At 40.5% G+C, this 23429-nt stretch overlaps 1 protein-coding gene across 4 annotated transcripts in view; it reads right to left on the reverse strand.

Annotated features, from left to right (window-relative positions):
* Nucleotides 1-23429, reverse strand: part of DLG2 (discs large MAGUK scaffold protein 2) — a 746421-nt gene that overhangs the window by 279127 nt on the left and 443865 nt on the right. For all 4 annotated transcript variants that reach the window (XM_058663676.1, XM_058663675.1, XM_058663674.1 and 1 more), the window contains one exon: nucleotides 10850-10952. In XM_058663676.1, coding sequence (XP_058519659.1) covers nucleotides 10850-10952 — 103 coding nt within the window. The remainder of the gene's footprint in view (nucleotides 1-10849; nucleotides 10953-23429) is intronic.

The raw sequence follows: 23429 nt of genomic DNA on the forward strand, positions 1-23429 counted from the left end.
TTGTATTGTCTCCCTCTCCATTTCCTGGCATCTGTATTTTGTTTTATCCATGTCCATTGACCCTTTCCATTTTTTTTCCTCTTCAATCCTTTTCTTACCTTGTAAATCTGTGTCTTTTCTTCCTTGAGAAGCATTCTATGCACTGGCTCTTTAGGTATCTCTCTGCCTGAAAGTGAACTCCGATTTTACTCTATGTTAATTGTAAAGCCTTGGAGAAACCCATTTATGCTACCTGTGGGTGTCAATTTTCTCATTTTTAGAAGGGGCCAAGCAAGGGAGCCTGAATCCTGTGTTTGCAAAGTTTAAATGGGTTAACATAGGAAGAGATTTTAGCATGCCATTAGACATACACTAAGTGCTCTATTCATGCTGTTTTTAATGACTTTCTTTCCTTGATCCACTTTCTTTTTTTAAGCTTTATTTTTTTATATTGCAAAGTCAGATATACAGAGAAGACGAGTGACAGAGAAAAATATCTTCCATCCAATGATTCACTCCCCAAGTGACTGCAATGGCCAGTGCTGCACCAATCCGAAGCCAGGAGCCTTTTCTGGGTCTCCCATGCAGGTGCAGGGTCCCAAGGCTTTGGACCATCTCACCTGCTTTCCCAGGCCACAGGCAGGGAGCTGGATGGGAAGCGGGACTGCCGGGACTAGAACTAGCACCCATATGGGATCCCGATGTGTTCAATGCGAGGACTTTAGTTGCTAGGCCCACTTTCATGCACTTTCTTTTTCTCTCCATCTTTCCTTTCCTCTCATCTATAGCTTACTCTGCTTAAGCACAAAGAAAGTGAAGAGTTTCTCTAAGAAAAGATGTATTTGTTCATTCACATCATCCATTTATTTTTTCAGGTGGTATAAGTTTATTAAATACCCACTGTACTTTCATTGAATGATTTATTAGTCTTCCAAGTATTCAAGTATTAGTCGTTTTAATAAAATGGACACATTTATGCATTTTAATAAACCCACATATTTTGGATTTTTTTTTTTACCACCACCACCCCATTTTACCTACTTCCCTTTTTAAAAGATTTATCTTGTTTTTGTTTGAATAGCAAAGTCAAAGAACGAGAGACAAAGAGAGAGACATTCCAACTGTTGGTTCACTCCCCAAATAGTCACAATAGCCACAATAGCAGAGCTGAGCAGAGCTGAAGCCAGGAGCCAGGAGCCTCCTCAGTGTCTCCCACATGGGTGCAGGGCCCAAGGACCTGAGCCATCGTTCACAGCCTTCCCAGGCAATAAGCAGGGAGCTGGGTCAAGAGTAAAGCAGCTAAGACATGAACTGTTGCCTAATATAGGATGCCAGCACTGCAGCTGGAAGCTTAGCCTACTCCATCATGGTGCTGACCCCATAGCTGGTCTGCTTCTTTCCACCTATTCTGCCACCATGCTGAATTAACCTCCATCATTTCTTACCTGCACTTGTGCCTTTCAATTATAGTATAGCCCCTGCAGTGTTCTTCAAGCCATTTTCTGTTCAGCATTCACAGTCTTATTTTTGAAGAGCAGTTCTAATCCTGCCAGCTGCAAGCTTTAACTCCTTTCATGGCTTCTAAGTATATTCATGAGAAAGAATCAAATACTTTAAACGGCCCAGTGCGCTCTGCATCTGCCTCTCTTGTCTGCCTCATTACACACGGTGTTTCTCCCCTTTCTCTCGTCTGCTTTCAGTCCTTCCCTTATACCATTCCTCCTTCTCAAGGTGACTTCAGACATTTTTCCCTCCTGAAATATTCGACCTTCTACCACCATCTTCTGTTGTGCTTTGGCAAATCAGTACCTACCCACTTATCAAACAAAGTATTATTTCTCTGCAATGCTTTCTTGACTTGATTCTCTAGATCAGGTTTCTGTTTGGTGTAGTTTAGTGCTAGATCCAAGTTCTCTTTTCCTGGAGCATTAATCTCAGCTTGAATGCAGGGATGTTAAAATGTTTACTAACAATTCATGTTCCTAAAAAAAAAAAAAACTATGCACGGATTTCAAATTTTTTGCACCAAAATAATCTTTAAAAAATCTTTATGTTTCTTATGTTTCTTTTTTTTTACTTTGAAAAATTATGTTACTCTGCTAAGGGAAATGAGCCAATCCCAAAAGGTTAAATACCACATGTTTGCCTTAATTTAAGATGACACGATGTTATGTATAACAAGTTATGTTATGAATGTTATATGTTGTGTATAAACCTAAATTGAAATGTCAATGAGGTGGTCACAGAAGGTGGATAAGAAATCGCATTTACTTTTACCATATTGGTTACTCGTTACTATGTCAATTAATTCCATGGTGATGTAAATTTTTGCTGATGGTATGTTGGAGCTTTTAATTGATCGGGATGATAGTCTGCTGGCTCTGTCTTCAGACCAGAGAGTGTATACCTAAGAAGCTGTTGAACTTATCTGGACAATAAGATGCTGGACTCTATGTTTGGTATATGCTTGCAATGGGGGAATCTCAACTGAACTTGAACTGTGGTTATGCAACAAGGTGGAGGAATCCACCATGGTGGGAGGGTTTGGGGAGGGGTGGGGAGAATCCCAGTACCTATGAAACTGTGTCACATAATACAATGTAATTAATGAATTTAAAATAAAATAAAAAAAAAAAAAAAAAAAAAAAAAGAAAAATTATGTTACTCATATAAAGTAAATAAATTTCATGTACTCTGTAATACAGTTTTGGGAATACTGAGAGTTTGCTGCCCACTTTCCCCACTGACACGCCTTCTGTCTCTGTAAAAAACAAACAAAAAAACAACTGTTTTTTCTAAATGAGGAAACAAATAAACAAATACATAAATAAATCTGTTTTTAAAACGCTCATCTAAAATGTTGCCTTATGATGCTGATATACTTTCTGACCAAGATTTATGGTTGGACAATACAAATCTTGCCTGGACATTTAAGATGCAGTTATTTGTCTTGGGAAAATATTCTAATATGCCACAGCTGCTCATTCATATGCATAAACCTAAATCAATACTGATTTAAGGAAAGAAATATGTTTTGTATTGCAAGTAAGCTTCTTCGATGGCATATATAGACTTTCATTTCTAAGAATCTGTGGGCACAGAAGATGTTTATGTTCTTCAGGAGGTTGACAGGCATATTCAGTTTGAACTTTTCTTACACCTTTGATCTCACAGAAAAATGCACCATGGTCTAACTGTGGTGTACGTTCTGTGGCAGTGGTTGCCCTGAATAAGATCAGTTTCATTTCTTGCTGAAAAGAATGATTACTTTTCCTTTGGAATTATTAAATTTAAGAGGAATTGAAAATATTTCTTAAACTAGTTTTTGCTTTACTTAAATATAAATCTAATTAGCTGGCGTGGATTGGCTCATGCCTCGCTGGGTGGGACACAAAGATTAGTCACTCCTCACTATGGTGTTGAGGATTTTCCTGCGCATCCCCCACCCCAAAAAATGTTCTGCACGTTAATTGTCGACAAATGTCTTGTTAGAGTTACAAGCCAGTATAGATTATCCTAAAATCTGCCAAGATCAGCAAAATTATACTTCAACACAACAAATGGCTAAATACTAAAATGAAATAGACATGAGACAGCTGAATGGTACCTTATAGCCATTTTAAGGTATATAGCAGCCGGTCCTGTATATAAACTAAAATTGAAATGTCAATGAGCTAATCATAGGTTGTGGTTAAGAACTTGCTTCTTTTTTTTTTTTTTTTAACATACTGGTTACTCAAAACCATGTCAATTCCATAATGTTGCAAATTGCTGTTGATGATATATTGGGACTCTTAATTGACTGGGATGATATTATACCAGCTCTAACTTTGGACCAGAAATGGTCTCCCCAAGAAACTGTTCAACCCATCTGGACAATAAGTAGCTGGACTCTATGCTTGGTATACGTTTGCAAGGAAAGAATCTTGACTGAATTTGAACTGTAATACTGCATCAAGGTGGAAGAATCCACCAGGGGGGAGGGGTGTGGGGAGGGATGGGAGGATTCCCAGAGCCTATGAAACTGTCACATAATGCAAAATAATTAATAAAAAATATGTAAATCTAATTAAATAAATATATATTTGCCTAAAGAATGTGTGTATTAATGCTCCATGGACTTTAGAGTTGCAGAATCATCTGCCAATGATAGATTCAGGTTAACTTCTTCCCAGTTCACTGCTTTATTCATATACAGATGAAGCCATAAGCAGAGGGAAGAAAGCTGCTGAATAGGCTAGTTGTCTTGCTAAATGAAGATTTCTAGCAAGATATGGCATTATTTGATAATTTTGTTTAAACGAAATAGCTGAAGTACAACGGAATGGCACACGAACTTGTTAAATTTTCTGTAACCTAACTTATCTCTAGTAAAAGTATTGAATCATGACCAGTCATTTGCTGACATATACCAGAAATCAAACTTGGTGACAAAAACCTAGTATGACTTTGCCCAATGTTCCTGGTGGAGGGAGTCAAACCCAAGAGCAAAAACTGGCAATTTATTCAGGATTAGTACACTAGAACACTGCTTCTGAAATTTTAAGGTGCATACAAATCACCTGGGAATCTTAATAAAATCAAGATCTTGGCTTAGCAGGCCTAGATTGGGATTTGATAATTCTCATTTCTAAGAACTTAGTTTTCATTTATATCTCTGCTGCTAGTCTGTGGACCACACTTAGCTCAGCAGGACTCTAGGATAGTTCATTATTCCCCAAGCCATGTGCACTGATCGAATCTATCTTTTAGATCTCTGTTGTAATATTAGTAGCATGGCTTTTCCTGCACACTATAAATTTTTGTGGTACTATCATTTTATGCTGATCTATGTATTTTTTTTATATCTCTTCTCTCAGGAGGATTTTTTGTTTCTCTATTTTACAAATTCTGAGGATCATCAACAGAGGCATAGTAGACACACACTCATACATACAGAAACATGTTGATTGAATGTATAAGAAAATAAATGAAACATTTCACCACTTTTTGCCACAGTTCCATAAACCAGAACATGCTTTTGAGACTCCGGGAAATAATCAACATGGCTATTTCTGTTTTCCTTTAACAAACTCAAGTACCCTGATAAAGAATATAGGGCAGAAATCAGAATGCCTCCATTGACTGCTCAAGCTCCTACTCACTGACTATTGAACACCACTTTTTTTTTTGTCTACAGGCCACTTTGAAGTTCACGCATTCTCCGGACAATTTCTTGAGTATTCAAATTAAATGCAAAGGCATATTGATTGCTTTCATAAGGGCAGCTTAACAAGTAACTGTCTATTTTGTATTTTATTCAGTAACACCTATTATCCACCTAGTTCTTCAAGTAAATGTCTTGTAGTTCATTATTTCAATACTACTTAGTTATCATGGATCAAATAAATATAAACCACTATTATGTTAGTGAAAAGGTAACGAATGGGGGGCTGGTGCTGTGACATAGTACATTAAGCCTCCACCTGTGGTGCTGGCATTCCATATGAGCATCAGTTTGAGTCCCCGCTGCTCCACTTCTGATCCAGCTCCTTGCTAATGCGTCTGGGAAAGCAGCAGAGGATGGTCCAAGTGCTCGGGCATCTGCATCTACATGGGAGACCTGGGAGAGTTTGTTCAGTCCTGGTTTCAGATGGGCCCAGCTCTGGCCATTGTGGCCCTTGAAGAAATGAACCAGCAGATGGAAGCTCTCTGTTTCCCTCTCTCCACCCCTCCTCTTTCTGTAAGTCTGCCTTTCAAATAAAAATATATAAATCTTCAAAAGAAGAAGAAAGAAAAGGTAGCAAATACTGTGAAGATTGTTCCTGATTTCATCCATGTGAATGCTTCATGAGATCCTTTGTGACAGTGTGTAATTAGGTTGTAATCAATGTATTAAAAAAGATTTATTTACTTATTTACTTGGAAGGTAGAAAGAGAAAGAGACCTTTTTCATGTATTTGTTCACTCCTCAAATGGCTCCACTAGCTGGGGTTGAGTCAGATCAGAGTCAGGAACCAAGAATGTCATCCTAATCTTTTCTTAACAAGGAGTTGGATCAGAAGCAGAGCAGCTAGGACTCAGACTGGGACTCTGATGTGGGACATTAGCATTCAAAGTGGCAGCTTAACCGCTGCACACAATGCCGGCTCCTCAATGCTTCTAAAATTCTCCAGTGCTACTAAAGTTGAATTTTAGAATGTTTACAATGTTGAAAGTTTAGTCATCTTTTCTTTGTGTTGTATTACAAAGCAACAGGTATCTATATTTTTGCTGTACAAGGGAAAGGGAGTTTATATCTAATAAGGTCAAAAAGTTTTTGTGCAAAAGAAAAAAAGAGGCACCATCTACAACAAATGTCCACTCTTCTTATTCATTTGCCAGTTCTACAACTAATTTTGAGGCTTCAAGTTGTTCTTTATTTAATAAACATTTCTTCAGCACTTACAACATACTGGAAGTATTCCATGCTAAGTATTCTATTCTATTCCCCCTCAATACTAAGGGGAGACTCACTCAGTAACTTCTTAATCAAATGTACTAAAATTCATATTAGCTGTATAATGAAAAGATAAAATCCAAGCAAGAAGAGTTTCTGTTCTCTAAGAATTTATGCAAGTAATGGAATGTGCAAACCACAATAAGGGACATAGCAAGTATCTGAATACAGATCTAGGAACTCAGAGAAGAAGACAATCAATATTGGGCAGATTAAAGATGGTGTCATGGTGGAACTGACATGTGAAGGTGTCAAAATGAGTGGGAATACTACAGATGGAAAAGAAGGAAAGAGAATTCTAGGTATAGATATCTGCAGGGGCATGACAGTTCAGGACCAAGTGTAGGATAAGACACCAGTCCTGTGTTGGATAGGGAAAACAATTATGTAAGTGATGCTGGTTTGAGAGAGGTGGGGACTTGGAAGTTGTCTGGGAATCTCCTTTGAAAGATCAAGGCTCTGCACACCTGATCTTGAAGTAATATCTTTTAGAAAGATAATTTTGAAAGCAATGGAGGAGATGGTTGGGGAAGGGTAAGCAAAGAGGAGGGAGGGTGTGTGTGTGTGTGTGTGTGTAGGATTTTATATTTCTTTGGGTAAAGTGATGCTGCAGCAATAGACTTTGGATACTTAAAGTTTGCCAAGAATGAATCTTTCATCTTAGTTTTCTTATAGATGAAGAGTTCTAGCAAGATGTGAAATTATTTGATAAGGGATAGGTGAAGTACCAATAAATTTTCATGTTGCTTAAATGGCATTATAACTGCAAATCATATATACAATCCTTTAAAATAAAGAAAATAACTATCATGTTCTTTTTAACATAGCATGCTAATTTCATAGTAAGCACATGACACATGTTAAATTTTACAAGATGGTTAAAATGAGTCACATGGAATATTGCAATTTGTATAATGGCAGCTATATACAGAAAAAGACTCTACTATTCACAACGAGGATGAATCAGGAGGACATTCTGTTACATGAAGTAAATCAGGCCCAGACAGACAAACATTGCATGATCTCATTTACATGCGGAATCTGAAAAAGTTGATTTCATGGAAATGGACTGTAAAATGGTAGTTGCCAGAATCTGAGTTGGGAAGATTATTTGAAAAATATGTAGGGATAAATTATTTGCCAAATGACATAAAACTTCAATTACATAAAAAGAATACTTTCAGAGAGGCACTTTACATCCTGACTAGGGTTAATGACAATATATTATACTTTTGCAAAACATGAAGAGAGTAAGTGTAAAGTGTTTTTACTCCAAAATGTTAATTATGTAAAGTATTAGGTATAGCTGGATCTAACCATTCTACAATGTATATATTTTAGCAATTATCATGTTCTGTACCATGAATACACACAATTTCATTTATTTACTCAAAAAATAAATCACAATCAAATTACTGGAAATATTGTTTGCATGTGATTAAGTTACTACAATTCTACTACCTGAAAATACACATTGAATGGAACTGATGATTGGTAGTATAACTTTGATAACAAGGACCCATCTCATTTTAATAAGAAATGTGCTTAATAGTTTGGTCTTGTTTTGTGGAGTGAAACTTGACAGATGTATATTACTGCAATATGATAATTATAAATTATTTACTTCAGAAAAATATGCTAAGCACTAAGAAAAACACAGTTGAAAATGCTTCTATATTTTGCAACACATATTTCTTTAGCCATTATTTTTTGTTGTTGAAGGAAAAATGAAAAAGTGCAAGTAAGTAAAAATGAAGAATTCCTTTAATTTTCAATTATTTTCACATGGGAATTCAAATTCTGAGGAATAGTGAGCTTTTACCCATTGTCTTTAAGAAATACCAATTATCATGTGATAAATAAATTAGCGGAAATAATATGGTTACAGTGTCTCTGTGCATGGAGCTGACAATCTTTCAGGTTAGCCAAACTGTCTTACTCCCTCTTCTCCAGTATAGAAATAGCATCCATTTTTAAAGTCCTCTGTTCTCACATTTCCACTTAGCACTCCTGAACTGTTTTGGCCCTCACATGTTTTCCTTTTTCTCATATTTCATAATTCTTAGACACAGGGTCATTATGATACAATTGGATCATGTGCCAACAGAAACTGACCTCTATTAAATATATAAAGATCTGTTCTCCTCAAAAAGAGAAACACATTCTTGAAGGAAGGATTGTGCCATATTACTTGGGATGGATGTCAGACATTTCTGAATATCTGATAGTAATGAGCAGGGAATTTAGAATATGCCTGCTTTAAATAATTTTTGAATGTGACTGAAAAACATGTCAAAATGCTCTTTTAGCACTTTCTTAAAGGCAGGATACCTCACAATACCAGTGCAAATGAAGGGGACTTGGTGAGAATTTCCTAACAGAATGTCATGGTACAGTCTTCACTTGTTAAACACAAATTGTTTATCAGTTCCAAAATGTATCTAATTGTACAAGACTATTATCTGACCATTAAGGCCTGGTCACATGTAAAGCGTGGAAGAATACATTGATTGCTTTATGTTGCTGTTACCACATTTCCAGCTGATGACAAATGGTGATAAATCAAATACAGTTAGAATATTAAAACAGGGATGTTATTCTGTGTATTCAAAGTATGCATTGGCATTTTGAAAGAAGCTTGCTGTTATTTATAGATTTCCTTAGAAATACCTTTAGAGTTAGTTTATTTAATTTACAAAACAAGTTTGAATAGGCATTTTGATAAACGCATGATATAATACCCAAATTAAGTGTATTGTTTAAAGGAAAACCCACTGTGAGGGACCTCAATTAGATTTATACAGAGAACTGGGACATGTTTGTCCTTTAACATAACCCTTAAAGCTTGGAGCCATTCTACTTGAGATTATTTGTACATTTGACTACTATCAATAGTTTCTAACTGGTATAAGTATAGTTCTAACCATTTTGTTAATCAGTAGAATTATTTAGATGAAATTTCTGGTAACAGAAAAGCAGCCAGAGACATTTATGTCATGTGTCAGGAAGTTCAGAGTTTGAAAATAAACAGTTGTCAAGAAATTCCTCTAGCAAAGAAACGCTCCATATGAAGCAGAATTTGTTAATCAAATTGCACTCAGATCTTTTCAGTTTCTTTTTTTTCCCCACTAGATAACTATGCAGCCATTTATTCCTGTTACAAGTCAACTCCACTTAATATTTAAAGTAGAACGGCTTTCCAAAACTATCAGGCAAGATTCTATTCCTTGAGTGTTGTAGTAATCTCTTCCCAACTTTCTGACCATATTATGGCCTTTGGCCCAAAGGAGAAGATAGTTATAAACATCTCTAAGTAACTTAGCTGCACATTCTGTCTTTAGCCAGATTTTAAGTGCAAGTGACATATTCAAACACACATGGAGAAAGCATTTTCTTCATTCTAGTGCAGAATATGCCACTGTCCACAATTAATGGTAAAACCTAAACTGTTAAGCTGTTACAAGCAAGAAACAAACCTCAGTCTTTCCAATTAATGTTACCAATCACAGGAAACAGCTCTTCTAACCCATATGCACAGACGATTTCCAGGGATGATGCAATTAACTGCCTTGACCCAAAACAATTAACTTCCTGTTCTGAAAACAGACATCATCTTCAACTTAAAAAAAATATTTTTTTTTGCCCAGGATTTAGCCTAAGTGGTGTGGTTAATCATGTTTCATTAGCAAAGGAGCAACCTATAAATGAATTTTGTAAGAAATCACCCACATAATAGGTAACATCCTAGTTGTCTCATAGAGCCTCATTCTGATCACAGAAATTAATGCTTAAACATACCAAAGATCAGGGTATAGCTAATCCAATTTGAGATATTTTATGAAGTTTCAGTTGACTAATCCAATTTATGATACCTCAACAAGTTTCAGTGTTTACAGTAGTTTATTCCAAGCAAGAGCCAGCAAGGAAGAAATGGAAAAATAAAATCCTCATCAAGGACATCCAAAAGCAATGCTAGTGTTAATGAGAATTAAGTTAATGGCACAAGGAGAGACTATGGTCTATTGAACGCGGTCTATTTCTGTGGATGAACTCTCTCCACTTGCTTCCCAGATCATAACTGTTTTTATGGTGTCCATTGGTGACTAAAAATATGTACCACATAAGAATATAAATGAAAAAAGCTAATGATGCCTGATACTTACTTAAATGCACATTTTTTTCAACAGCCCTTAACTAATTGCCTAATGTTTTTTTAGATTAGAAATAACAAAATCTCATGTTCTTTGTATATGAACCATTAATTCTTTCACTATGTAGATTATTCAAAAACAAAATCACCAATGGTGACTAGTTATTACAGGTGGTCAGTAATAGGGGTCTACAGTCACACAGAGACATATCTGAACATTAAAAGTTTGGGTTCTGACTGACCTTCAGGTTGATATTGTGCTATAATCGTCACCGTCTGCCCAGCTCCCTTCAGTGCAGCAGCTGCCTGTTCATGGGATGCTCCACGAAGGTCAATGCCATTCACCTAAAGGACAGCAAATCACAGAGGTTTGTTCTTTCATAAGGCACAATTCTTGCATTCTCTTGTTACAGTGTTTTATACATTCAGATGGATAGAAATTTACTTTACTTTAAAATATGTGTTTGGCAGCAGAAAGAGAGAGACAAAGAGGGAAGGAGAGAGAGAGAGAGAGAGAGAGAGAGAGAGAGAGAGAGAGAGAGAGAGAGATGGAGGGAGTCAGTCCACCAATTGGTTCACTCTCTAAATGCCAATGAAGTCCCAGGCTGTGGGCCTGGGTGAAATCTGAGAGTTAGGAACTTAACCCAGGGCTTCTAGGTTAGTAGCAGGAAGCCAGTCACTGCAGCCATCACTGCTGGATTAGCAGGAAGTTGGTCATGAGCCAGCCAGGTATTGAATCCAGGCACTCTTATAATATATGTGGGAACCTTTTTTAAAAATTAAAAAAATATTTTTTATGATTTTTACATAGTTGATTAGGGTGATAAAGGTCAAAGGATACAGAAAGGCAGGTGAGATCACCATTTCCACATCTTTTTTCCTTCCTGTATCTGGCAGAAGGGGTGGATAAGGAGAGAAGCCACACTCAGCCTCCCAAATGCCTTTACATTCTGGGTCCAGCCACCAGACACTACCCCAGTGTCTTTAATGTGGTGCATGCTCTGAGGGTCAAGCTCATGAGGTTTCAATAGTTCAACAGTTCTGAATTACTGCCAATCTCGCTACTCCAAGCACAATGAAATCTCTCCAGAATCCACTGGCTGATGTAGTCCACCTTACTGTCTCTGTTTGCCCAGATTTCCACTGCCAACACTTGGCCAGCATAGTTGATCAATTTGTTCTGTCCTCTGTCTTCTGGTGTGGTACCAACTGTTTTCTGCAGATTTCAATGTACTGCCATGTCCTCCACGTGCCCCTGGATATGTTGTCCACTGCTCCACCTAAGCCACTGAAGAGGCCAGGCTCTGACACATGCACCCCATGATCAGACCATGGAACCTGCAGTTCTCTCCATGGTTGGGGTTCTGAGTCCAACAATTCAATTGGGGTATCCCCAGAGAAATTTCATCTGGGGTGATTCCAGTTTTGATTCTTGTGTGTGCCTGCCAATACAGGGTCTGGCACAGTCCATTATCCCAATCAGCTTATGCACATGCTGTTGGTTGCAATTGCTGGATCAGTTCTGTCTCCAGCCCTGTCTTCTATGCAAACCAATGGGCAGCCCAGCCCGATCCTACCCACCACACACTTGGCCTTTATGTATGCCAGTGGAAGCAGCTGCCTAGGTGGAGTGACCTGCAATAACTCCCACCAGGCCCACCCTCTGTCCTGATTCCTGTGCTTGCCAGTATGTATAGTAGACTGGTCCAGTCAGTTCCACATCCCATTCAGCTTTCATACATGTCAATGAACATTGAAGCCTAGTGCAACCCAACCAACCCCACTATCCAGACCACACACTTGCTGGTAGGTGTCACTCTGTCTAGACATATCTGTCCCAGTCCTAGTTCTCATGCTCACCAGTTAGAGTGGCAACCTAAGAGGGAGGTTCCCACTGTTTCCCTACTGGGCCCACTCCACTCCCAGATCTTGTACTCTCCAGGTGGCTCTGCAGTTTAACTTGGTAGAATATGCCCCCTATGCCAGCGTCTGCCAGCTGATGCTGCAGCAAAGCCCAACCAACCCACACCCACTCTGACTTATGCATGCACCAGAAGGAATGGTCAACCCAGCCTGACATTTCCCTAATTCAGCTCAAACAAGGCCAACAGGTCTTATAGCCCTGCCCGGCCTGGTCTGCTCCAATCCCAACTCCTGCTTTTGAGTGGGAATGGTAGTCCAGCAGGGGAGCCCCTTGCAGCCCCTTCTCTGCTTGGTCTCACGTGTGCTGGTTGGGTGCTGAGGCCCAGTCTATCATGGTCTGCCTTACGTTGGCATTTGGCAGTGGGTGTTGTAGCCTGGCCTGGCCCACCCTCACTTCTAGCTCAGGCTGGTGGGTGTTACAGCCTAGTCCAGCCACCTGGCCCCCAGTCCTGGCCCTCATGTGAACTGGGTTGTGCTGTGACCCAACCAGGCCCAACCCACACTCCATTCTGGCACTCAGATTCATCAGTGGGTGATATGAACTGGCCCAGCATGGTTCGCACCCAGCCTGCACCTAATATATGCTGGTGGGTACCATTCCCTGGCTTGGTCTGGGCTGCTCCCTATCATGGTTCTTGTGCTCATCTGCAGGGACTGTGTCCTGGCAGAGGAGTTCGCCAAGCTCCTCCATTAGAACCTCTCCCAATGCCAGACCTCATGCCCATCGGTGGGTCTATGAGCCAGTCCTAGTCCACCTTCTGTCCTAGCGTGAACAGTGGCCTTTCCTGACTCTCCTTCACCCATTCTGGTTTTTACTGTTGAGTATTACAGCCCAGCCAAGCCTGGTGCACATCCAGATACAGCTCACACATGGCTCAGTACGGGCAGAGACCTAGCCTAGCCTATCCTATACTTACCCTGGTTCTCACAAACACCAGTGAATGCTGGAGTCTAGCCCAGTCTGGGGCACCCCTCCCCAGATCCAGTCCACACTTGTGCTGAGGGACACTGCAGCCATGTCCAGACCAGACAACAGCCCCACTCTGGCCTTTGCACTTACCAGTGGGAACCACAACCCAACCAGGGTGTCCCCTTTGCTCCCCAAGCAGGCCTGTTCCCAGCTATAGATCTTGCATGTGCCAGTGGTTGCTCTGATCCAGTTTGGCATAGTCCCTTTCCTGTCCTGGGATTTGCCTTTGGATGCTGTAGTCTGGCCTGACCCAGCCTACCCCAACTCTCACTGGTGGGTGCTAAAACCTGGCCCTGCTCAGTCTCCTCCCATCCCTGGCTCATGCAAACCAGTAGGTGTGACATCCTAGCCCAGCATGACCTGTGCTCCTATCTGGTTTCTGTACTTGCCAGTGAGGTAAGGTTTACTCGGCCCTTCCCAGTCCACCCCCTTCCCAAACCAACCCATACATTTGCCATCAGTTGGAGCTACCTTGCCCAGCTTGTCCAACCCCAAACCTGGACCATGTGATCACCAGTGGGAGCTATGACCCACTAGGGAACTTTTCCACATTCCCCCACTCAGCCCACTCCCAAACTATCTGGGAGTCTTAAACAGCATCTTAACCTCCAGACCAAAAGGTTGTGTTTGGATAGAAGAGAAAGGGTTCTCCAAACTGAGAGGCTTTGCATGATTATGTCACATGCTTAAAAACCCTTAATATTTCATTCAGGTATTCATTAATTTAGCAAACTCTATGGTCTTGTGAACTTTCAGTTGGGAGAGATGTGAAATTTCATCTTGTGGTGTTTGTGCCATGGTCTGTCTGGGTTGGAAAAAATCATTCTCTCTCCAAACCCATTAGGATGTGAGTATGTGCATTTAATATGCCCCTGTGAGTTTCCTGGATTTCTGGGGTAGATGAGAGCTTTCAAAATTAGAAAGAAAACAGGATAATAAGGAGAGACACATGTAAATGTACATAGACAAGCATGTGCTGACAGATTAATACATTCAGACGAGGTTCTGGGGAGACGGTATGGAATGGAGTTGGCTGACTGCCAAATTCCCCCTTTTTGGTCCACTGCCTGGTCTTGTCATGCTGAGCATAGTTAGACAGCCCTGAACCTCATTCCAAAATAAACTTGAGTGCCCTATTTCTTATGCAGAATTCCAGAATGAATTCTGACAATATGAAACAAAGAGTGCCTGGAGTTTATTTAGCTATTGCTATCTTCTATTTCTTGGCCCATACTGGAAGAAAACCAGAGCATCTAAATAACAACTCCAAAACTCTGCCAGGGTGAAAAATTGTTAAGTCACATTTAATGAAAAGCTAGAGATAAAATCTTTCTTGAATCAATTCAGTTTAAGACCATACAATATAATTACTAAGCACTCTCCAATAACAGGACTTTATGTCTGTCCCAGAAGCAGAAGAGTGAGTAGAAAATAAGAGTGAATGGGACACATTCCTAAGAAATATTTCTGCTTGAAGTGAATACACAATAATTGTCCTATCTTTCATCAACCAGGAATGTTGATATGACCCATAAAAGAAGAAAAAGAACAAGCTTACCATTTTACTTGTTTCCCTATTAGGCCCCGAGTGTCACTAATTTTCAGGTGCACATCCTGTTCTTCTCATAATAATTTGCCAAAGTCCTCCTTACCATGCTGGTGAACTCCTTGGTGTAGGTTTTAGATTGTACTGTACCACTGGAAGTCTAGCCTGCTTGTGGGGCTGGCCACTCAATAGCTGACTATTATGGCTTATTCTGACATTCAATTTTCTCCCACCTCAGAGGGAAGGGACTCTTAGATTATTCGAGTCTAAAATTCCATCAAGCTGTAAACTTCCAGATCTGCTCTTCTATCTCCCAGTAAATTGTGGGGTTTTGGGATGAAGAGGTCACTAAGTCAACAAGATGGCGACTAACAGTCAAGGTCACTGGGTTACACGTGGCAAGCCCAGTTGACACTGTCAGATTTGACTACATATTTTACAAGCCCATGGTTAAAGCATACCTTGATTGCTTTAGGATTTACCCTGATAAAAATGCTGCAATAAATAATAATTAACAGTTAAATTTTTCAAAAGATATGAGTGGTGAATTCTGATGGTTATTTAGAGTGGATATGTGACTCCATGGTTACATTGTTGTGATGCTGGAGGGAAAGGTTGAGGTCCTGGCTTCTCAGCTTCCTGCCAATGCATGTCCTGAAGGACATTAACCACCCATTGCTCAAGCACTCACATGGGGGTTGTGTTTGGAATTCCACATGCCTGACTTGGGCCTGGTCTCAATCTTGCTGCTACATTCAGGGATGAGCTAGTGGGGTGGAAAAGTTTGCTCTGGTCTTTTTCTCTTGGTTTGTCTGTCTTTCAAATAAAGTGATAATACATAAAAAATTTTAAAAAGATTAAATATCTCCTCACATATTATTGAATATTTGAATTTCTGTGTATAATAAAATGTCTGTTGATTTATTTGGCCTGGGTTTGTCGAAATAAATTAAAAACTTTAACTGCATGTCAAGAATGTGTGTGCTCTCCTTTGGGTAACTAAAGCAAAAACACATTTTGATTCATTATTTGTTTATTGCATTATTATATTTTCATTTCTCCCTGGTGTATTATTTTTTGCCATGAGGAATTTTAAAACATTTTATATAGTCACATTTGTAATATCCTTCCCTTTTTTAGCTTTTGGGTTTTGTATTATAGTTCTCCTTTCCAAATATCTCTAATAAATTATTCATGTTTTTCTTGCAGTATTATAAGTCATAGTCTAATTTTAGTCATTTAATCTTTAGTCTATTGGGATATATGTGATATAATGTGAGAATCAAGTCAAAAGCTATTGTTTATTGGGTTTTTCTTGACTGGCATACATTTTCTATGCCTTTCATCACCCCGATCATTCTCAGAACTGTCTCCTGGCACTGCACTGCACCGGGAAAACAGGAAGGAACAAGAGATTCAGAATCAGAGAGCTCTGAGTTGAAATCTCAAGTCCACCAGTTATTCCTCCTAAATATCTTGGGAAGGTCAGTTGAAGTCTTCATTCATTCATTCATTCATTCATTTGGAAAGGCAGATATACAGCGAGAAAAACATACAGAGAGAAAAATCTTCCATGTAGAGGTTCACTCTCCAACTGGCCAAAACAGCCGGAGCTGAGCTGATCTGACGCCAGGAGCCAGTAGCTTCTTCCTGGTCTCCCATGTAGGTATAGGGTCCTAAGGCTTTGGGCCGTCCTCTATTGCTTTCCCAGGCCACAAACAGGAAGCTGAATGGGAAGCAGGGCAGCCAAGATACTACGCCATTATGGAATTCTGGTGCATGCAAGGGGAGGATTTTACATACCATGCCAGGCCCACAAAACGTTTTTGAACCTCAGATTCATGATCTGTAAAATGAATATACTACTGTATATCTAGTAGGGTATTAAACAACAAACAGGCATTCAGCAGTCATCACTATTGTTTGTATTCTTCAAAATGCTGACATAATAAGTGTGAAAATAAAATCTAAATCAAGTTAATCACTATCAAATACAGTTTAAAAGAAACTTTGAGTGCCTAGAGCAATAACCTAGTGGTTAAATCCTCGGCTTGCATGAGCTGGTAACCCATTTGGGTGCTGATTTGCATCTTGGCTGCCCTGCTTCCCATCCAGCTTCCTGCTTGTGGCCTGGGGAAGCAGTGAAGATGGCCCAAAACCTTGGGATCCTGTACCCATGTGGGAGACCTGGAAGAAGCTCCTGGCTCCTGGCTTCAACTGACTCAGCTTCAGCCATTGCAGCCAATTGGGGAAGGAGACGGCAGAAATAAGATCTTTCTCTGTGTCTCTCCTTCTCTCTATAAATCTGCCTTTCCTGTAAGAACAAACTAAAAAAAAAAGTTACCTTGAACTTTTTATTTTTAAAGGAGCTCAGAATTTCAGCACCAGAAGTCTTAAAGATTGGTGTCTTTATCACTTTCTCATCACAGGTGGTCTCTTCTGTCTCCCCAGGGGAAGGGATTTGCCTCACTGGAGTTAGGATGGGGTAAGACCAACTCAGGGCTCCTCTTAGAGAGGAAGGCTTCTTTTTACTGTGTTAGACATGACCAAAGAGATGTGTCTGTTTTTATTCCTTTGGACAAATACCAACCAAACCTTAATCATAGGACAGATTTATTTGTGTTTTGTATTTGTGGCCTTTATCACTGCTGTCACCCTGAATGATAGCATGTTACAGCACATTGCCCTTGTCCTCCTGAATCCTCTCCTGTTTTGGGGAAACTTGTTGTCCTGCAGTCTTGGAAACTTTTCAGGATCACTTTGATTGTTATTTCTATGCCCAAGGTTTAAATTTTTATCTGTAAACATTGTTCAGATGACATTTTCAGAGGTTTTTATTGCTCACTTCGTTGGTATGACATTTTAAAATACCAAGTGTGACACAGCTCCATATATTTATATATTTACTATTTCCTTTTCCCAAAGGTTTTTTTTAAATACTTATTTATTTTTTTATTGGGCGGTCAGGTAAGCAGAGAGGAGACAGAGAGAGAAAGATCTTCCCTATGTGGATGTGGCTGCAACAGCTGAGATTTGAACCGATTTGAACCCAGAAATCAGGAGCTTCTTCCCAGTCTCCCACATGCATGTGGAGTCCCAAGGCTTTGGGCCATTTTTCAGTGCCTGCCTAGGCTGCAAATAGGGAGCTCAATGGGAAGTGGAGCAGCTGGGACACGAACCGGCCCCCTCACGGGATCCTGGTGCTTGCAGGCGAGGACTTTAACCAATAGGCCATTGCACTGGGGCCTTTCCAAAGTTTTAATTTTATTTTGTAGATACTGAATGTTTACTTCTCCTTAGAGTTCTCTTTTTTCCCAAGGATTCTCTTCTTGAAGCACGAATTCCTGATGCATGGATTTTGAAAACTTGGATGCCACTAATTACAGCCGAGATTAATAATGACAAACAATAACCTTCAGTGAGCATCAGATATAGATAAAGGTGGTTTCTATATGTTGCCTCATTCAAACATTTGGAGGCTAGGATTATTTTCTCATCGTATAGATAAGGAAACAACTCAGAATCATTCACTTTCAAGGATACATAGTGGAAAGGGGTTAAGGATTTAAAGTACTTTCGCTAAAATAGCTGAGTGTTTGAGTTTCCACTGCCCTTTCTTAAATATCCTAATTCTGAGATTCTATATCTATAAGATTCCATTTCTGAAATTTCCCTTTTAAGAAAGTAATTCAACTTCTCTGAGACTGAAAGCTGATGATTGGGCATGGTGTGCTGGTCTCTTCTGCAATGGTAACAAAATAACCTAATCTAGATGTTATGGCCTGCCTTACAATGATTAAATCACAAAGACCTGAGGCAAAAGGCTTTGGGAAGATTGGAAAAATTCCATTCATTACAACTCCTCTCTGAATGTTGCTGCATTAAGTCACAGAAATATTTAAAATCTGTTCGCTACTGACATTCTGTTGTAAGCATGTTTCTGATGGATGGGATTTTTGGCACTATTGTTGACTTCCAGATTCAGGTGTTTCTTCTTTTTTTTTTCAGATGCTCACATGAAGACGAACACTCTTGGACACAGGAGGAAACCTTTGCTACAGATGAAGAAGCATGGAAAAAGTGTTTTGGAGGAGGAGACTTTGAGATAAGCGCTAAATGAGTTAACCAGGTGAGGCTTGCTGGGGACAAATGTGGAAGCAGAGCAAGGGCAAGGGTGTTCCAGGCCTGGAGTGAGGCACATGCAAGGATCGGGAGGTGGGAGACCATCCAGAGAACAATCGTTGTAATGGAAGCGTAGATATGGGAAGAACAAGCATGGGAAAGAGGTGAGAAATAAGGCAAGAAAAATGAAGTTGGTAAGGGTGATGATAATGATGATGATGGCTGACGTGCACCTAGACAGCACATGCTCCATTCCAGGCACTGTGCTAAGCATTACACACACACACACACACACACACACACACACACACACACACACACTTATACATTCTCCATTTTCTGTATTATAGAAGTAAGAACCGTGCACAGATCGATTTGGCCAAAGTTAGATTGCCAATACATTGCAAAGGCAGGAATTAAATCAGGCAGTCTGGTTTGAGTTTGCATTCCAAATCATGACATGGCATTGCCTCTTACCCTTTTGGTGAATTCATAGTTTATCTTGATTGTAACGTTATTTTATCATCCTTCCTATACCCCAAAAGCACTCACACCTAGAGACAATTCAAGGAACATGCCGGAAGCATGTGCTTATTATCAGCCTTACTAGATGAGCATGAGGTTGGACTGTCCTCTAGGAGACACTTCTTAGAAGGCAGCATCACTGCCTGTGAAGGTTTCCTACACAGTCTAGTCATCTTCCCACTCTAAAAGCAGCACATGAGAAGCACGCAGTCTAAAAACTGAGGAAGGGCTCCATTCAATTCTCAATTCCTTTACTTAGGATTCTGTGACACTGAGCAAGTTATTTAATATCTTTTAGCTTTGACTTTGTAATATACCAAAGAAAACACTGACTCTTTTTAGCTAATCTGTGTGTCCATTAATAGAGATAAGGAAAGTTATTTGGCACGTGGAAAGTATTCATTAAATGCTAGTTATATTTTAATATCTCAATTATCTATGAAACCCAGCACTTTAAAAATGACTTATCAGCAATAATAAAATCAAGGAATAGATTTGGTGCAAGATCATCTTGGAATTAGGGTAGCTAAGAAATGGAAATTTAACAGAATCACTAATTGTGAAAAAACACGAAGGGCTGAGTGATCCAGTGGGAAAGGGCTAGATAATTGACAGAAGATTTCAATTAAAATTAGTCAAGTACAGAACACAGGGGACTGTTGCTAGCAAATTATTTCACAGTTGGGAGTCAGAGTGTAATGTGCATGGGGCTGTGGGATCAGGAGGGTAACTGGGACAGAATACAAATTATTTCTATTTGATTTAAAGAGACTACAGATACTAAGACGAGCGGAAGAATTACCAACATATTGAACACATGTAGAAGGCCCATCCTTTCTTACAAGGAAAAAATTCATGGGCCCGGTGCCGTGGCCTAGCGGCTAAAGTCCTCGCCTTGAACACCCCGGGATCCCATATGGGCGCCGGTTCTAATCCCGGCAGCTCCACTTCCCATCTAGCTCCCTGCTTGTGGCCTGGGAAAGCAGTCGAGGACGGCCCAAAGCATTGGGACCCTGCACCCGCGTGGGAGACCCGGAAGAGGTTCCTGGTTCCTGCCTTCAGATCAGTGCGTATCGGCCCGTTGCGGCTCACTTAGGGAGTGAAACATCGGATGGAAGATCTTCCTCTCTGTCTCTCCGCCTCTCTGTATATCCGGCTTTCCAATAATAATAATAAATCTTTAAAAAAAAATTCAGTTTTCATTTTGCTGAAGCGGCCTCATGCAATGAAGTAGGAATGTGAGTTCCTTTGGCACTAGTTTTCTTAGTGCAGCCAATTGGCATCTCTGGAAAATGAAGGTGGTAGGCTCACCAACTTACAGTCCTCTGTGGTTGTAACTTAAACAATTTCTATGTCTCCCAGAGATAACATCCCCAAAGTGTTTTTACAGTTAGTAAACTGTTTTCCCACCTCACATGCTCAAATGAACTAGGTGATACATAAACAGAGAAGTATAACAAAAACATTCACATGTTTTAAATGAGTTTTGTTACATACTTATGAAGAGGACCAGGAAATTATAAATATCCCGTATGATCTTGAATTGTGAGCAGTTTGGGAGTGGCTGGCTTAGAAATGATTTCAGTAGGGCCTGGTGTGGTAGCCTAGGAACTAAAGTCCTTGCCTTGAACACACTGGGATCCCACAGGGGCGCCAGTTCTAACCCCAGCAGCTCCACTTCCCATGAAGCTCCCTGCTTGTGGCCTAGGAAAGCATTTGAGGGTGGCCAAAAGCCTTGAAACCCTGCACCCACATGGGAGTTCCTGAAAAAGCTCCTGGCTCCTGGCTTCGGATTGGCGTAGCAGTTCCAGCCATTGTGGCCACTTGGGGAGTGGATTATCAGATGGAAGATTTTCCTCTCTGTCTCTCTTCCTCTCTGCATATCTGCCTTTCCAATAAAAAGATCTTAAAAAAAAAAAAAAAGAAATGATTCCAGTAGAAGTGGACAGGTTAAGAATTTTTGAAGAAGAGTGACAGGTTAGGAAGTTTGGTTTGTAAGTGGCCATAGAAAGGTTTCCTAGAGGGATTTAACACAATGCCTCTAGGATTAGAGGATGATAAACCTGAAACAGTGAAAAATTGTGGTTGAAAAACGAAGTGATGAAAGACAGGATAACCAGCTGGGTAACTACTGAGATATTATAAGTGGAAGGTGATGAAAGTCTGAATTAGGAAAATGGGAATGAAATTAAGGAGCTGAGACGAAAAATAGACTCGAAAGATGATACAAAGGGAGTTTCTACGCCATTATTTTTAAACATTTTTGGGAACTGAACAGAGTCTAAATAATATTAACAGTGATAGGAAAATTGCAAATGGGAGACCAGAAAGGTGTCAAATAGTTGTTAAGACAATTGGCTGTGTGATGATACCACCAAAGTAGATGGGAACAACAGGAAAGTAAGTTTGGATGAAGGGATAAGCATTTTACTTTAGACATGCTGAATTTGATGTGTTTGTTAGATATTGGTAGTTTCGCAGGCAGTTAGAAAATATATTTGGCATGGGTTGGTTGGGGGCAGACCAGGCTGAATCAGTTCCTGTCATTCACTGGCAAATCCGAACATCAGAACAGAGTGTGGGTCAAGCCACGTTTGGTTGCAACAAAAACCAGTGCACAATCTGGAATGCCAGGGTGAGGTTGCCTGTACTGGATGTGACTGCAGCACCCAACCAGCATGCGTGAGAACCAGGAAGGGAGAGGGCAGAGCTGGCAGGTGGATTAAGGGGCTGGACCCCTCGCCAGACAGCTACTCCCACTGGAGATCGTGGGCTGGGATGGGGACAGACCAGACTAAGCAGGGCTACAACACCTGTGCGCCTCGTGTGGACTAGATCAGGGAAAAGCCAGGCTGGGCTGATTATTCCTACTGGTGCAAGCATAAATTAGACTGAGTGAGGGTTGTTTGGGCTTAACTGCAGCATCAGGTGGCAGAAGCTGGCACTGGGGGCTAATTCTGTCAAGTCAAACCACAAAACCACCTGAAGAGTGCATAAACCGGGTTTGAGAGAGACCTGGGAGGGAAATAGTGGACTCCACCCTCTTGGGTTACTACTCCCGCAGGAGGGCATGAAAACTAGGACAGGGGCTGCGGTGGCTAGACAGAGAGGCACTCAACAACATCCATGAGGGCTGGATAGTTGAGCTGGTTAGATGGAACTAAGCTTCAATACCCACTGACATGTACGAGAGCCAAATGGGATGTGGGACAGACTGGACTAGTCTGCTACACATACTGGCAGACCAGGGTAGGGGGCGGGCCTGGTGGGGGTTATTGTGGGTTGCTCCGACTAGGCTGCAGCTCCCACTGGTTTATGTGAGGGCCAAGTACGTGCTGGGCAGAAGCAGGCTGGACTGCAACACCCATTGGTTCCAGTGGAAGTCAGGACAGAAAACAGAACCAACCCAGCAATTGCAACCACCAGATGATCGTAAAGATGGACTGTGCTAGGCCCTGTGCTTGCTAGAACATACAAGAACCTGGTCTGGGAATACCTCAAAGTTTCTTTGGGGATCTCCCCAATCGAAATGCCGGACTCAGAACCCTAGCCAAGAAAAGACAGAAGAAAGAACAAGCCAATCAACCACCTCAGCTACATGTTGGCAGCGAAATACTGGGCAAATACACAATCTATGATGGACTAGGTCAATCAGTGGATTCTTCAACGACCTCATCGTGCTTGGAGTGGCGAAAATGGCAGCGATTCATAACTGATGAACTATCAAAACCACTTG

This window comes from Ochotona princeps, chromosome 4 (assembly GCF_030435755.1).
Source record: "Ochotona princeps isolate mOchPri1 chromosome 4, mOchPri1.hap1, whole genome shotgun sequence".
NCBI classification, from domain to species: Eukaryota; Metazoa; Chordata; class Mammalia; order Lagomorpha; family Ochotonidae; genus Ochotona; species Ochotona princeps.